This window comes from Lepidochelys kempii, chromosome 10, assembly GCF_965140265.1.
Source record: "Lepidochelys kempii isolate rLepKem1 chromosome 10, rLepKem1.hap2, whole genome shotgun sequence".
Classification (NCBI taxonomy): domain Eukaryota; kingdom Metazoa; phylum Chordata; order Testudines; family Cheloniidae; genus Lepidochelys; species Lepidochelys kempii.
In genome coordinates this window covers 7,658,330-7,673,459 of record NC_133265.1, presented here as the reverse complement: position 1 = coordinate 7,673,459, position 15,130 = coordinate 7,658,330, and the positions used below count along the sequence as shown (strand labels likewise).

Below are 15,130 nucleotides of genomic sequence, written 5' to 3'. Positions count from 1 at the left end.
GGCCGGGGGGGCGGAGCCGCAGCTTCTGGCTCCGCCTCCGCTGCCTGATTGACAGCCACAGCCTTTTAGGGCGGGCGCACCCTTGCCCCTCCCCCGGCTGCCGGCCAGAAAGGGAGCCGGCAGCCGCGAGGCACAGTTGCGGGAGGGGAGCAGGCGCGGGGGTGCCCCAGGAGGAAGAGGCCCATTGCAGCCGCGGGATTGGGGTTTGGATTTTGGATGCAAGGGGCAGGGCTGCTGCGGGGTTTCTGGCGGCCGCGTGCAATGGGGCGCGGGACCTGTGTCCCGCCGGAGGGAGAGCAGCGGCGCTTCCCGAGCCTCCTCTCCCCCATGCACCGAGCAGCGTCCGCGGGGCGACCAGCGGGGGCGCCCCGTCCGGGGGAGCGGGGCGCAGGACCCAGCACGCCCGGAATTTCATGGCCTGGGGGGTTGGCGCTGCGTTTCTTTCTTTTCACCGGGGTAAAATTACTCTTCCCCCGATATACATTGCAGTGCGGCTGCATTGCCAGTAAAAAACCGCGCCGCGTGGCTGATGCTTGTCTAATCTCTGTGACTGCAGCGCAGAGGCTCCGAAAGGGGGAAAAGATGCAAGCGGCGGTCCCCTGCCAGTCGTAGCGAGCCGAGGTGCAAGGCTACGTCGGGGATATACGATTCCAGGCAGCCCCCTCTGCTTCTGCAGGCAGCTTCCCTATCCCGGTCTATTCTGTCCGTCCCACCCACCGTTTTCCGCAGCAAACAGCCCCGGGGGGTGAGCTGGGGGCAGCCACAGGCTGCCTCGCGTACGCTGCAGGAGCCTTTTACTAGGAAAAAAAAACCACGCTGGAATTGCTACCCCCCTTCTGTCTGCCACGGGGGGGGGGGGGGCAGCATTCAGGAGGCCTGGCGTTTGGGGAGAGGAAATGATCCCACTGTTGAGTCTGTAGCAAGGGCTTGTCCTTTTCCGTCTCACCCTCGAGAAAGTTTATGTCTGCTTTCGACAGAACTGCTGCGAGGAAAGAGACCCAGAAGAAAGTAAAGCCTTCCCCAGGCATGCCTGCCTTCTAGGGACTATTTATTTTTGCCATGTGCGGCCCTCTCCTAAGAGAGATCGATTGCAGGGTGGCAACCTAACTCTAGGGTTTTTGCACAGCTCTGCAGCATGATTTGCTGGTACAACTCCCCGCTCACAGACAGCTAGCAGGCTTAACAAGGAGGATAAAGAGGAGCTGCAGGACTCCAAATGCCTGGAAGAGGAGGATTAGGGACAGTGCCACCTAGCTGGCCCCCAATCTCAAAGAAATACCTGGTGTTATCACGAAGGGGAGTCTGAATTCATGGAGGCAACGGCCCAGGAAGACAGCACAATTAGCCTCCGCAAAGCTTGTCTGAGAGACTCTGCAGAAGTTAACGCTCAGATACACCTACGAGCGAGAACCCGTGGGAAGGAGAGTTGTTCTGAAGCAAGAGGTGGTGGTGAACAGGGAAAGCAGAACTCTCCTGAACAGGCCCAGGGCTGTGTTTCTGAGGTGTGGTTATCCTGGTGTAATCATCTAATAAGATTATATCAGGTCAGTGACAGAGAGCCCTGCCAATCTACTGATGTCCGCTTTATATCTGCAGATGCCCGTGGACTATGTTTGCAGATCGATCCAGATCCAAATTTTATATCTAGAGCCCTGCAAATCCACAGATACCTGCACATCTTGGTTGCAGATTGGATGCGGATACACATTTTGTATCTGTGCAGGGCTCTAGGCATTCACACCATGCCTTGCAGGAAGGTCTGGGGGTGGCAGAACTGGAAAGGTTTTTCATAGGCACGTGTCACAAGTCTCTGCCTATTTCAATGACTGGAATGAAATCAGGTAGTGTTTACTATTCTGCGACTTACCTCATTGCTGCTATTGGATATGGCTCACATAATCAGGCTGACCTTCCTGTACATAACAGATGCTTTCACCCAAAACCATGTAAAAGGAATTCAGAAGTATCTTTCAGGCAGGGCCATTGTTCCCAGTTATGAAACAAACCATCAGTCATTCAGTGAAAAGTGTCCAAGAACAGCCACCTGCCTCTGAAAGACGGGTAACTAGCTCGCATCCCTCCATGCACCCTCACTCCCTGTTGGTAATGAGCAGCCAGGCTGGTGCTCCTAGCCCTCGAATACCGTCTAAAGCTAGCGGTAAACTAATGATATTAATGCACAGAGATAGAAACTTGCAGGTGTGGGCCTGTCTCCAATCCAGACAGTATCTTTCAGTTAGTTCTATGTTTTAAACACAAGCAATACATGATGTACTCCTGCCAAAGAATGGATGTAGCTCACTGAAATGGATGTAGCTCACTGAATACCCTTTATTTCTACAGCACCTTTCAGCAGAGGCTTGACTCTGAAGCACAGAGCGGTTAGAGGATTTACCAAAGGTCCGTGGCAGAGATGAGAATAGAACCCAGGAGTTCCAATTCACCTCTCTGCTCTAAAGTCTAGACCACACTAATTCCTCTGCTTCAGCCCCTTGGGCAAAAAGCACAGTAGTGAGCATCACGTAATAGCTTTTCACTTCTCTGATGATCAAGGGTATGGAACCGCTTCCATATGAGGAGAGGCTAAGAAAATGAGGGTTGTAAGCTTAGATGAGACAGTGAAGGGCGGTAGACGTGATGGAGGTCTGTAAAAGCATGAATGGTGTGGGGAAAAAAGTTATGTGTCCTTTCCCACAATACAAAAAACAATTGTCACCCAAGGAAATTAATAAGCAGCAGGTTTAATACAAACAAAAGTAAGTACTTTTCCACATACTTCACAACCTGTGGAACTCATTGCCATGGGATGTTGGGAAGGCCAAAACTAGATGAGTTTATGGCAAAGAGAAAAGGAGTACTTGTGGCACCGTAGAGACTAACCAATTTATTTGAGCATAAGCCACAAGTACTCCTTTTCTTTTTGCGAATACAGACTAACACAGCTGTTACTCTGAAACCTGTCTTTATGGCAAAGGTCCATCGATGGGTACTTGCCAAGATAGTCAGCAATACAACCCCATGCTTGGAGTGACCCTAAGCCTGACTACAGGAGGGGAAGACAGGGATGGAGTACTCCAAACGCTCTGTTCTGTACACTCCCCCTGAAGCTCTGGCGGTGGCCACTGTTGGATACAGGACACTGGGCCAGATGGACCATTGTGCTGACCCAGTATGGCTGTTCTTATGCTCTCTTTCAGAGAATCTCTTACTGTTCCTGAAATGTATGTTGGGGGATGGTAAGAGCTTTTCAGGCTGATCTCTGACTTACACAGCACAGGGGAAAGATCTGGTGGTGTTAATAAGATCCAGGAGTTCTCTGCCTTAAAAAAAGATGGTCATGAACATTTACTGGTCCACACACAAAATATACAGTGGTTCTCCACCATGAGGAATTGCAATGAAAAGTATTTATTTTTTCCTGCCCCTCAGAAAGCTCCCTGCTCTGCAGAAGCAGAGTCTTGCAGGGCTCAGCCCCTTCTAATGCGGAGGCGGCCTATTGCATGGTTATTTAGACCCACACAAGCTTTGTGAGGGTCCAGGGTAAAACATTACCAACTCAGGCGGAGAAGAAGGGGTTAAACGAGGGGGGGACAGGTTTCAGGCGCCCAATGGGCTACAAGCAGGGGTGGGACTCCCCAGCTATAGTTTGGTTGAGAAAGCAGGGAAACCCCGCCTGTAGAACCAGTGGGAAGCAGCCAATGGGCGAGCCCGGCCCGAGTGGGGTGAGTTTGCATCACAGCTCCGGTCGGGCTGCGATTACGTCATGCCAATCCCCCGGGGGCTGGAGCAGCACGTGGCTCAGGGTCACCCTCCCTGTTCCTGAGTGGGCTGGCTGGGGAAACAAGCCAGCCCAGGGCCCAGCTGCTCAGGCCTGCGCTTGCTTTGACAGGGTTAGAGAAGCCACTTTGAGGGGCATCAAGGACTGACACCCCCCCCCCCAAGCCAGGCACTGGGGGGGCAGGATGTGAGAGCAAACACCAGGGGCCAGATGTCAGTCCCGCGGCTTAATGCACAGCCCAAAGGCGCTCAGATGCTCCAGGGCTGAACGCGGTATGAGACGCTCTGTAGAACAGGAGGACTTGGGGCACCTTAGGGACTGACCAATTTATTTGAGCGTGAGCTTTGGTGAGCTACAGCTCACTTCATGGGATGCCTGCAGTGGAAAATACAGTGGGGAGATTTTATATACACAGAGAACATGAAACAATGGGTGTCACACCATACACACTGTAACCAGAGCCATCAGGTAAGGTGAGCTATTACCAGCAGGAGAGAAAAAACAACACCAACCTTTTGTAGTGATGATCGAGGTGGGCCATTTCCAGCAGTTGACAAGAACGTCTGAGGAACAGCGGGGGTGGGGGTGGGGGTGGGGGAATAAACATGGGGAAATAGTTTTACTTTGTGTAATGACCCATCCACTCCCAGTCTTTATTCAAGCCTAAGTTAATGGTGTCCAGTTTGCAAATTAATTCCAATTCAGCAGTCTCTTGTTGGAGTCTGTTTTTTGAAGTTTTTTTGTTGAAGAATTGCCACCATTAGGTCTGTAATTGAGTGACCAGAGAGATTGACGTGTTCTCCGACTGGTTTTTGAATGTTAGAATTCTTGACGTCTGATTTGTGTCCGTTTATTCTTTTACATAGACACTGTCCAGTTTGACCAACGTACATGGCAGAAGGGTACTGCTGGCACATGATGGCATATATCACATTGGCAGATGTGCAGGTGAACAAGCCTCTGATAGTGTGGCTGATGTGATTAGGCCCTATGATGGTGTCCCCTGAATAGATACGTGGACAGTTGGCAACGGAATTTGTTACAAGGTGTCACGGTTCCTCCCCCACTCTGAACTCTATGGTACAGATGTGGGGACCTGCATGAAAAACCTCCTAAGCTTATCTTTACCAGCTTAGGTCAAAACTTCCCCAAGGTACAAAATATTACCCCCATTATCCTTGGACTGGCCGCTACCACCATCAAACTAATACTGGTTACTGGGGAAGAGCTGTTTGGACGCATCCTTCCCCCCAAAATACTTCCCAAAACCTTGCACCCCACTTCCTGGACAAGGTTTGGTAAAAAGCCTCACCAATTTGCCTAGGTGACTACAGACCCAGACCCTTGGATCTTAAGAACAATGAACAATCCTCCCAACACTTGCACCCCCCCTTTCCTGGGAAATGTTGGATAAAAAGCCTCACCAATTTGCATAGGTGACCACAGACCCAAACCCTTGGATCTGAGAACAATGAAAAAGCATTCAGTGTTTTACAAGAAGACTTTTAATAAAAAATAGAAGTAAATAGAAATAAAGAAATCCCCCCTGTAAAATCAGGATGGTAGATATCTTACAGGGTAATTAGATTCAAAAACATAGAGAACCCCTCTAGGCAAAACCTTAAGTTACAAAAAAGATACACAGACAGAAATAGTTATTCTATTCAGCACAATTCTTTTCTCAGCCATTTAAAGAAATCATAATCTAACACATACCTAGCTAGATTACTTACTAAAAGTTCTAAGACTCCATTCCTGTTCTGTCCCTGGCCAAGACGACTACAGACAGACACAGACCCTTTGTTTCTCTCCCTCCTCCCAGCTTTTGAAAGTATCTTGTCTCCTCATTGGTCATTTTGGTCAGGTGCCAGCGAGGTTACCTTTAGCTTCTTAACCCTTTACAGGTGAGAGGAGCTTTCCCCTGGCCAGGAGGGATTTCAAAGGGGTTTACCCTTCCCTTTATTTTTATGACACAAGGATAGGTTCCTGGGTTAGTGTTTTTGTTGTGTGGTTGCTGGTGAGTATTTGCTTCAGGTTGGGGGGCTGTCTGTAAGCAAGGACTGGCCTGTCTCCCAAGATCTGTATGAGTGATGGGTCATCCTTCAGGATAGGTTGTAGATCCTTGATGATGCGTTGGAGAGGTTTTAGTTGGGGGCTGAAGGTGACGGCTAGTGGCGTTCTGTTATTTTCTTTGTTGGGCCTGTCCTGTAGTAGGTAACTTCTGGGTACTCTTCTGGCCTGGAGCACACCCTGCTATTCCTGTTCTGGGCCCCCATACAGCTCCTCAATATACAGCATCCCTATGCTGCAGGCCTGAACTCCCTAGAGGGCTTTGCTAATGCACCTCAGTCCTGATCTACAGTATCCCTTGTTAGAACAGCCTTGGTGCCTTTTCTTTTACAGGAGAATGTACACAATCAAAATATGTAGTGCAAACTGACTCAGTCGCCATGGGTACTCCCTCCTCCCTCCCACCATGCATCCCACTGTGGGCCTCTCCTGAGCAGTGACTATCAAGCATGCTTGACTTAGCCAGGCAGTCAGATGGGGATAGGATGGCACCCCTCATGGCCATCTGTAATACACATAGGGATTCGAATCCAGGTCTTCAGAACGAAGGGCTGTTAGACCCCTGTACTTCCTACAGGGCTGTATTCTCCACCCAGGCATAGCATCCTGCTGACGTTTGTTTTGCATTCTAAAACGCACTACCGCAAGTCCAACTTTTGTTGTTTGGGGAATTTACAACTTCATGCCTTTCATGCCATTTCTGCTCTGTCAGGCCAACGGTAGCTGTGCCCCTTTGTCCTGAATAGAACTGGACACACCACCTCCTGCCAGAGCGTTTGACACACAAAGAGTCAGGCACATGATCTGACTAACAGTAAACAAACCAGTGCAATGTTTGGAAAGGTGATGGGACCAACTGTGGATTGGCCGTGTGGGGCACATCATCTCTAAACACCTTTCTGGCAGTAGAATAGAGGAGTTTGAAACAACCATTGAAATTTCAGTTCTTTAGTAGGGACAAGCTTACTGTCAAAGGCGTCAGTTATTAGCACCACTCACCTACTCTTGATCTAACTAGTGGAGGATGTGGGTTAAAAATCAGCCCTGACCTTCACTTCAGCTTTATTTGCGGTATCTCAAAGTTTGCCTGTTTCACTTTCATTCAGCTGCTTTGAAAGCCAACCTGCAGCTATTATGAGGGGAAATGCTTAATTCTCAGAACAGGTCAAGTTAGCAACCGCTATACTTTTTTTTAAAAACAATTTTAAACAGGTGGTTTTTAAACTACTCACTCCTATTTTTACTTTCCTCTTGGGAACTAGACAGCACACTTTCTTTCCCTGCCTGTTTGCATTTGGAAAACGTATTTCATGGCATTTCTAGTGCTACACTAGCAAAGTAATTACTCTTCCATTTACTCCTGTGCGGAGTATGCTGTCAACCACCACAGGAGGGGACAAGTGGATGCAGCTCTAGGGAGCCAGCTTTTTCAGCAGTTTACTGATCCTGCACAGCCAGCAGGGGAAGTGCCCAGAATAGGTGTCTGATAGCATTTGCATTGTGAGTTCTGGGGTGCCAAGGTAGAAGACTCATTATAAGAAGGGGTCTACCTAGAATCCACGGCACCCAAAAGGAACCAGATGGATGAGGGATTAATAATGCCCTCTTGCTACTAGGTCACCAAATCAGATTGTCTATGAGTGATCATCTGAGGACCATTCAGTGGTCCCTATGAAATGAGTGTGTTGTTTGGAACTAGGTGGACAGGCGTCACCAACACAACCGGCACCAATTTGCAGTCAGTTTCAGATGCCAAGGATGTGTGGATTTCAATCTCCATTCTACTCATGCTCTCCTATAGGTCAGGGTTGGGGCTGGGCAGCAAGGAGAAGCCTGCATTGCTGTCGTCCATATTATACCAGTTCTGTGGACAGGGACCTTTGGTTTCCAGGTTGTCAATCCAACACCACCCCACAGGAACTAGATCCACCTCAACACAAAGGCACAGAACATCTCCCACCAGTGGACAATTTTAAAAGTGGGTCAAGTCTGAGACTTAGTGCTCAAGATACCTGAAAGACGGCTTTGTATAACGAGCATCATGTGAAAGGAACACTGGAAATATGTTGAGTCTTGGTGGGCTGATGAGCAACTCAAGGTAGCTATGGACAAAAATAAATGTATCAGCGGTCTGGTTAGGAAAAGCAGGAGGCAAGGAAAGCAAGACACCAGGTGTATCTAAGACACAGACTCAAAGCCATCACGGTGCGGTTCACACTAGTAGTGCTTTTATTGGAGTATTGCACATGCAAGAGCCAAACTAGAGAGATGATTTCTGTAAGTTAATTGATGGTAGTAGATTAATACACTTGGATCATCCTTACGTAAACGCACTGGCTTTCTACAGAAAGACAGCAACACATTTAGTGTGTGTTTCTTCTGTTTTTACATAGTCAATATTTTTAAACAGTTAAGTCCCCTTTCCCTACCCCCTCCCCCAAACAAAAAAATACCCAATATCTTCAGTAAATAAATATTATCCACTTTTATCTGGAAAGCCTACAGCTTTAATATACAGAGAGATGCTATTACACAGGTTACATTTGTAGTGTTAATGGTAGCTCATAACAACATTACAGAATGAGGAAGAACTCACACTTATAAAAACACAGAACGGGGGAGGAGGGGTGCATTTGGCATATGCTTGCCACTGACTAGGTGGAGACAGAAGGAGGGAGCAATGGGTGGGTAAATCACCAGTTGGGACCAAAGCCAGCTCGCAGTCAAACGGAGCCTTGCACTTAGCCCAGATGGATAGGGCAATTGCTGCAGCTGCTTGTGTGAGGCAGGGATGAGAGTGGAAAGGTTTTTAAGTCCCATATCAAAGGGCATGTTGTGATCTGGACAACCCGCTATGTGTGGGAAGTTGTGAATGGTGAACACGGGGGCAAACTGATTCTACAGGGGTCAGTTAGAAAGGGACAGGAGAGGGTTATTAAGTGGATGGTAGCAGCACCGGAGTGCTCATAAATGCATGCAGGAAGGGGTTTTCTGCCTGCATTCTTCTACTGGGCCAGTCAGACAAAGGCAGTGGGAAGATGCCAACAGGATGCCTATGGCAGTTGAAGGGTTACCTGCAAGAAGAATATGATTTACCCACCAATTGCTTCTTCATTATTTCCATGGAAAAAAACTGTCCTGAGTTTTGTTTTTCCCCCCAGGGCAGCCTCCTCAAGCCTTGGGGTTGGTACTGAGGAGGTACACAAATACAGACCAAGCTCGATCAGCTCAGCCCAGGGATGGAGCCAACCAGCGTCACCCTGCCCCACAACACATCCCAGCAACACAGGAGGCCCTAGAATTTACAAGGCCAAAAAAAAAAAAATTAAAAAGACAGAAAATGGTATGAGAGCAAATCTGCTCCCATCTTCCACCACCATATGTACCATCCTAACTGATGGAAACGGAAGAGTAGCGAATGGGAAGCAGCAGATACAGGTCACATTGTCTGGGGCTTTCAAAGGAGTCGAGGAGGTGCACAACTCCCATTAAAATCCAAGAGAAGTTGGGTAATTAACTCCCTCTGGGCATTTGGAAGCCCCAGTCTAGATCTACGGCTACACCACTGGAGGAAACCAAGTCTCTTCACTGGGTCTGGCTGGGTAAAGGCCTCCATTTAAGGTGGAAACAGCTAGTTTCATTCCTTAAAAACTCCCTCTGCCTGGAAGTGTAAAAACAAACCTGAAATGCTGGTACCCGAGCTGATTTGGTCAATGTAATTTGGGGGACAGGGTTAGTAAAGTTGGCAGGAGAAAGGGACATTGGAGGCTACATGATGGTCCAACTCGGACCACTTAGCATACATATGCTCTGCCCTTTAAGAGAGGCCACGCTAAGTTTTTATGAGCTCTTTTTCTCCCTTGAACCTTGCATACGTGTTAAATATCCCAAAAGTCTGTACAGCACATTGTTATCTATTACACTCGCCAAAGATGCACCTGAAATCTACACACAACATTTAAAACCAAAACCCAAAAGAGGTATATTTCAATAGAAAATTCATTTTTTACATCCCAGCACACAAGGAGTTGACAGAAGATGTTAAACACATTGGAAAGCATATCTTGACAAAATAAATACTAGAACCTAGAATAAAGTATCATTAGAACTTGCAACGGATCCCAATGTTAATTTAGTGTCACTGAGTATGTAGCTGTGATATTTAAGCACGATGAGAAAGGCTTTCTGCTGAGCCATGTTGCTCTCCTCTGACACATCCTTCCCCTTCACCCACGAATACCAGAGCTGTCTCAGTTCTCTCCTCACTCGTGTAGAGGAAGCATTTACAATAAAGGGGTGGAAGAGTAATTGAGGTAACCATCTTCCAAGGACAAATGGAACAAGCCATTCCTTTCCTCAGAGTGATTCAACTGCTCCCATTCTTGCAAATCATAAGGAACAGAGCGGAGAAGATGGGAGATCCTGTTGCAGGACATTAGAAAGCTCCAGCAGTAGCTCTGACGTTTACAACGGAGGCCATGGGCTAATGTTCTGGGCTCTCGTAGCTCCTTTTGACTTCTACAGCCCTCACGAGTGCTCAGCACGCTGAGCCGGGCCCCAGTGTTTTAGGCTCCAGATCTGACCTGCCTGGATAGCAGGGCTCCTTAGGGGGTGGGGGGTGAATGCGCACAAGAGAACTGGTGGTTCTTAATTAAATAATCTATCAAAGGTCCGACCAGAAGCAAGACTGAGCATGACGACAAGTTAACGGAACTCACTAGCCGCAATCTCCTCTAGCATGTGCGCTCATTTCTCCCAAGGTGGGGTGTTTTCCTAGCTAATGTCTAGCCCACTCCATTAGCTAACGGACGTTCGCTTACAACACCTGCTACCCTTTGAAACCAATGTCATGTCTGCCTCCCTGATCATACCAGATGGTAAAGGGGAATGCACAGAGACTGAGGTTCGTAAGGTTAGAAGCACAGCTCAGAGACCCTTTGACTCTCAGCAACCAGCAGCATATTTCCACTCAGCCTCACCGGTTTCGTTCCATTTTATTTTTTCCCCTATCAGAGACTGCAGTCAGCCAAGTAGCAGCTCTACAAGATCTTGCCCAAGGGACCAGTCTCTTTCCCAGGAAGCAACTCTAGTTTATGCATGGTAGAGAGGAGAGGGGGTTTAACCCCTTCTTTCCCTGCAGGACAGGGACAACTACAGGCAGATTACCTGTCTTTCTCTAGGGGAAGAGGACTCCACAAGAGATCTCCAATGGCAATATCACATGATGCCAAGCTTGTCTCCAAGCCTCACAGTGATCCCATCCCATTGGTCCTCCCCTCCTCAGGTAACTCAAGTTCTGTATAAGACCCAGATTTCTACCTGAGCACAGCACATCTAGCCCTCACAGCTGCCCCCAGGCCACAGAATTTAAGCTGGGGGTGGGGTGGCAGAGAAGAGGCAAAGGGTGGTTTCATTCCCCCTGCTTCAATCAAGCCATCTCCATGTCCTGGCACCAGCTTTGAATCCACTCGCAGGCAGGCGTACATTCTCCACAGCACAGGGCTGGCTGAGAACAGGCACATCCAAGCAGGGAAGGAACATTAGACCAGTGCAGGGGTTTGGAAGGACAATCTCAGCCCCTAAACGAAGAGGAATGAACCAAGGGTGAGTGAAGCAATGGAAGGAGAGGGGCAGAGAGAAAAAGGGAGTGGAAGAGAGGGCTGCCTGGGGCAAGGGAGGGCCGAGGCGGCAGCTGGAGAATGAAAGGGCGGGAAACCACGCATGTTTGGATGACTGGAGATCATACCGCACACTCCCCCAAAGTCTTTGAGCAAGCTGGTATAGTCCTTCTCGGCAGCCCATTCACCAATCACATGTTGCCTGGCCTTCTATCCAACAAGACTTACAAGTCACATTCCTTCAGCTGCCATCACTGACAACCCCGCTCTCAATCCCCTCACCCGCCCCCCAACAATTCTCTTGCAACTTCCTGCTTTGCTCCTCTTCCAAGACTCACTGTTGAACAGCCCCGTCCCCAGCTGGCCTGTTTCAGAGATCCTAACAAACGCAGGCTGAGATGGCACTTCCCCCTCCCCTCTATAACTGATGCTCTAAGGTCCCGAGGTCTGCCCCTAGTGGCAAGCTACATTTGTTTAGAGTCAACATGGACAATTCTGCTTCGGGGTTGTCTCTCTAAAAGACTAACACGCTGCAGTGGGCCATTAGGGGACGGACCACGCTATATCACGGCCTAGCCAAACCCTGAAGTACCCTACACATGCAGGCTAATGGAGACTGACCAGAAGAAAACCAATTCAGATAAACGTTCAGGGAGCTGGCACAGGGGAGAGAAGTTGGTGAAAGTGATGCACACATAGCAGTACGCAGGGAAGTCATGCCATGCGGAATCAAAATGAAGCAGTTCACCGCCTAAAAATTCTCATGCCCTCAGGAACAACGACTAGTGAGTTGGGAGAAACAGCGTTCTAGAAACAGCACTTCTGTTACCTCGGCTGTGAAGTGTATGGACTCTCACCTCTATTGTTCCATCTTGCTCCACTGGCTTGCTACCCGGGAATCTGTCCAGGGTATGAGAGAGGGGGCGGGCGTGAGGGAGAGCAGCTTAGGACTATACTGGAAATGCCGGTCCCTGGGCTGCCAGTGCTTCAGGAGGACAGCATTGTTAGTTTATTCCTCTGACAAGCAAAGGGAACAGAATCCAAGCATGCAGGCAAAAGGGGTGGGGGCAGTCGCCTCTTAGCACTAGGTGGTTGTAAGGAGGCAGAGACTGCAAAGGGCACTCCACATTTATTTCACATGACATACAATACGACCGCAGCCAGCCAGTGTTTGAGCCCAAACCTTCCAGCAGGAAAATAAAGAGCTGCATCTCCAATATCTGTATCTCCACAGCCAAAGTGCCGGTTAAAATCTTTCCCCCCGTATCCATTTGCCTAGGAAGTCTCCTACAAGCAATCACAGCTCTGGCCCCTTTTTCTGATGACCTACCTCTTAACAACATTTCTGTTTTTACCCCTCCAGTGCTAGAGGGCATACCAGGGACATTCAGCAAACATGCCCCTCCAGTGTGGCCAGTCTCACCCATTACGTTTTTCAGTCCCATCCATTCGCATGGATGTCATTCAAACAGTTGAGGAGATGAAGGCAGAGCCTGCTTAGCATCAGAGCTAATGACTGGAGAAGTATTCTCAAGCTAGGGAGAAATGTAACCGGTTTGAAAAGGCACACATTCTAGACAAAACACTATAGGGGAAAAGCTCCCTCAGTGAGTGAAATACTTCATATGATCTCTAGTGTTACAATAGCCATTTATCCCAGCATTCTCCTATTCACAGCACTGCTGGACAAAACTAACAAATTGCTTTCAAATCAGAGCAAGCTTAGGTCAACTCAGAAAAAAAATCCCATGAGACTACACACTGGAAGCACCACAGAGTAGAGAACAGCAACTGCCATGTGGTACTAGGGGATGGGGGGAGGGGAGGAGGAGAATTTTAACTTGTGAAGTACAGGTTGAAAGGGAAAAGCTGTTGTTCTTTGCTGTCTAAACCTATTAGAAGCGGATACCTTGACATCTGTATCTAAAATTAAAATACATCTCCATTCCATTTCAGGCAATTACATGCAGATTGACACTCAGACCAGCCTATTCGGAAGCACCTACCCGCAGAAGGGGATGGTCCCTATGTAAATCAAAGGCAAGGCCGCTCTCACTACACTTTCAGATCAACAAGGTAAAGAAATACTCATGCGTTTTTAAAGGAGTTTTCGGCATTAAGAGCTGCTCTTATGCAGCTTGGATGGGAATGGGGGTGGGGGGAGGTTAAGCTAGTGCTGGAGAACTGTGGTCTGGTAGGAGCAGAGCTGGCCTTTAATACAAAAGTCAGCTGGGGGGTGGAGGGGGGGGGGAGAGAGTGTTTTAGAGATAAGCAAGAGAAGCAGTTGATGAAACCAGGATGGCAAGGGGGTCATGGTTAGCCAAGAACTGTGAAAGGACAATGTGGCTGTACAGAGACATTCTTCTGCAGAGCACGGAGAAGGTAGCCAAAAGCGATCTTTACAGTGCGAAGAGGGCATCCTCTGAGCGTTCCTGCTTCTTCCTGCCTGAAGGATTCGTAGGAGGAGTGGGGGCCTCCAGCGGAGGAGAAGGTAAATTTGGGAGTGTCTCGGCAGCTTTGGCTCGTTCTTCTAAAAATTTGTCGAACTCTGCAACGCAAAAAACATTGAGAAGAATCAGAGTTAGGGTCGAACCAGGGATCGTCCTCTGCACGAATCTAACAGTGCGTTGACTGTTCTCTGGGCATGCACAGGACCGGCGGAGCATATGCAGTATCACTGAAAGCTTCCTCATGCTGCCCCCTGCCCCAGTGTGTTCCATCCGTGACCCCGCAAGGGATAAGAGTTGTCTCCATGGGCCATCAAAACCTCTTACCCCTTTGCTGAGCTTGCCAACAAGGTGAGCAGCTAGTCCAGTTCCCAGAGCACAGGTATCCACACCAGAGAATTCACTACCAGACCTAGCACAGAGACCCAAACTCATTTCACACAAGGCCCCCGGTACAGCTATCTGACGGTAATAACTTACGGTCAAATCCAACCTGGGATAGATTTGAACCGCTGACAAAAGTGAAAGGCTCTCTACCAGTGGGTCTCAATTTTTGCCACTTTGGAACGACCTCCTCCCACCTTGCTACATGGGAGGGGGAATGCTGTCAATATGGGGTTACGAGCCCTAGGTTGAGAACCCATGCTCTGTCCCCACTGTCAATCCCTTGGGCCAACCGTTCATAGACACAAGCCACATGCACAAATATGACTTCCTCACGAGGGTACAGAGGGCCTAAGAAAGAAGCATCACAGTAATACAGTTTAGTCAGCAGAGTGGATCAACACTCAAATGCCAGTCAAGGGTGCGATCCCGAACATAGGGAGAAATACCATCAAGTGCTATTCTGGTGGGTGGGGAAAGGAGGAGGAAATGACCATTCCCCACACTCCAATGGATGGTATCTGAGTCATACCTTTCAATATTTTCTAGGTTCCCGCACCATTCTCATGGTGTTTGGAATCCCTTAAGTGAGCTTTGCTCTCTCTCACACTCATACTAAGCAAAGCGCATAGGCACACTATGTGCCAGGATTGGTTTCTGAGCAACACGTATGGGCATGTTGGGCAGGAACAAAGTCTGGGAACACACAGTACAAGTGGGGCACGTCCAGGGAAAGTGAAAAAATCACAGCGAGGGGGAAAAAAAGAGTTGAAACTTGGAGCGCATTTTCTTGGGCTTGTTTTTTTCTGAGCACTATATAATGCATAGCTCGT

The 15,130-nt window shown here is 48.6% G+C and overlaps 1 protein-coding gene across 6 annotated transcripts in view; it reads right to left on the bottom strand.

Annotated features, from left to right (window-relative positions):
• Positions 1–8,054: 8,054 nt before the first annotated feature.
• Positions 8,055–15,130, bottom strand: part of TOM1L2 (target of myb1 like 2 membrane trafficking protein) — a 64,862-nt gene continuing 57,786 nt past the window's right edge. For all 6 annotated transcript variants that reach the window (XM_073361833.1, XM_073361828.1, XM_073361829.1 and 3 more), the window contains one exon: positions 8,055–14,014. In XM_073361833.1, coding sequence (XP_073217934.1) covers positions 13,866–14,014 — 149 coding nt within the window. In that variant the 3' untranslated portion in view covers positions 8,055–13,865. The remainder of the gene's footprint in view (positions 14,015–15,130) is intronic.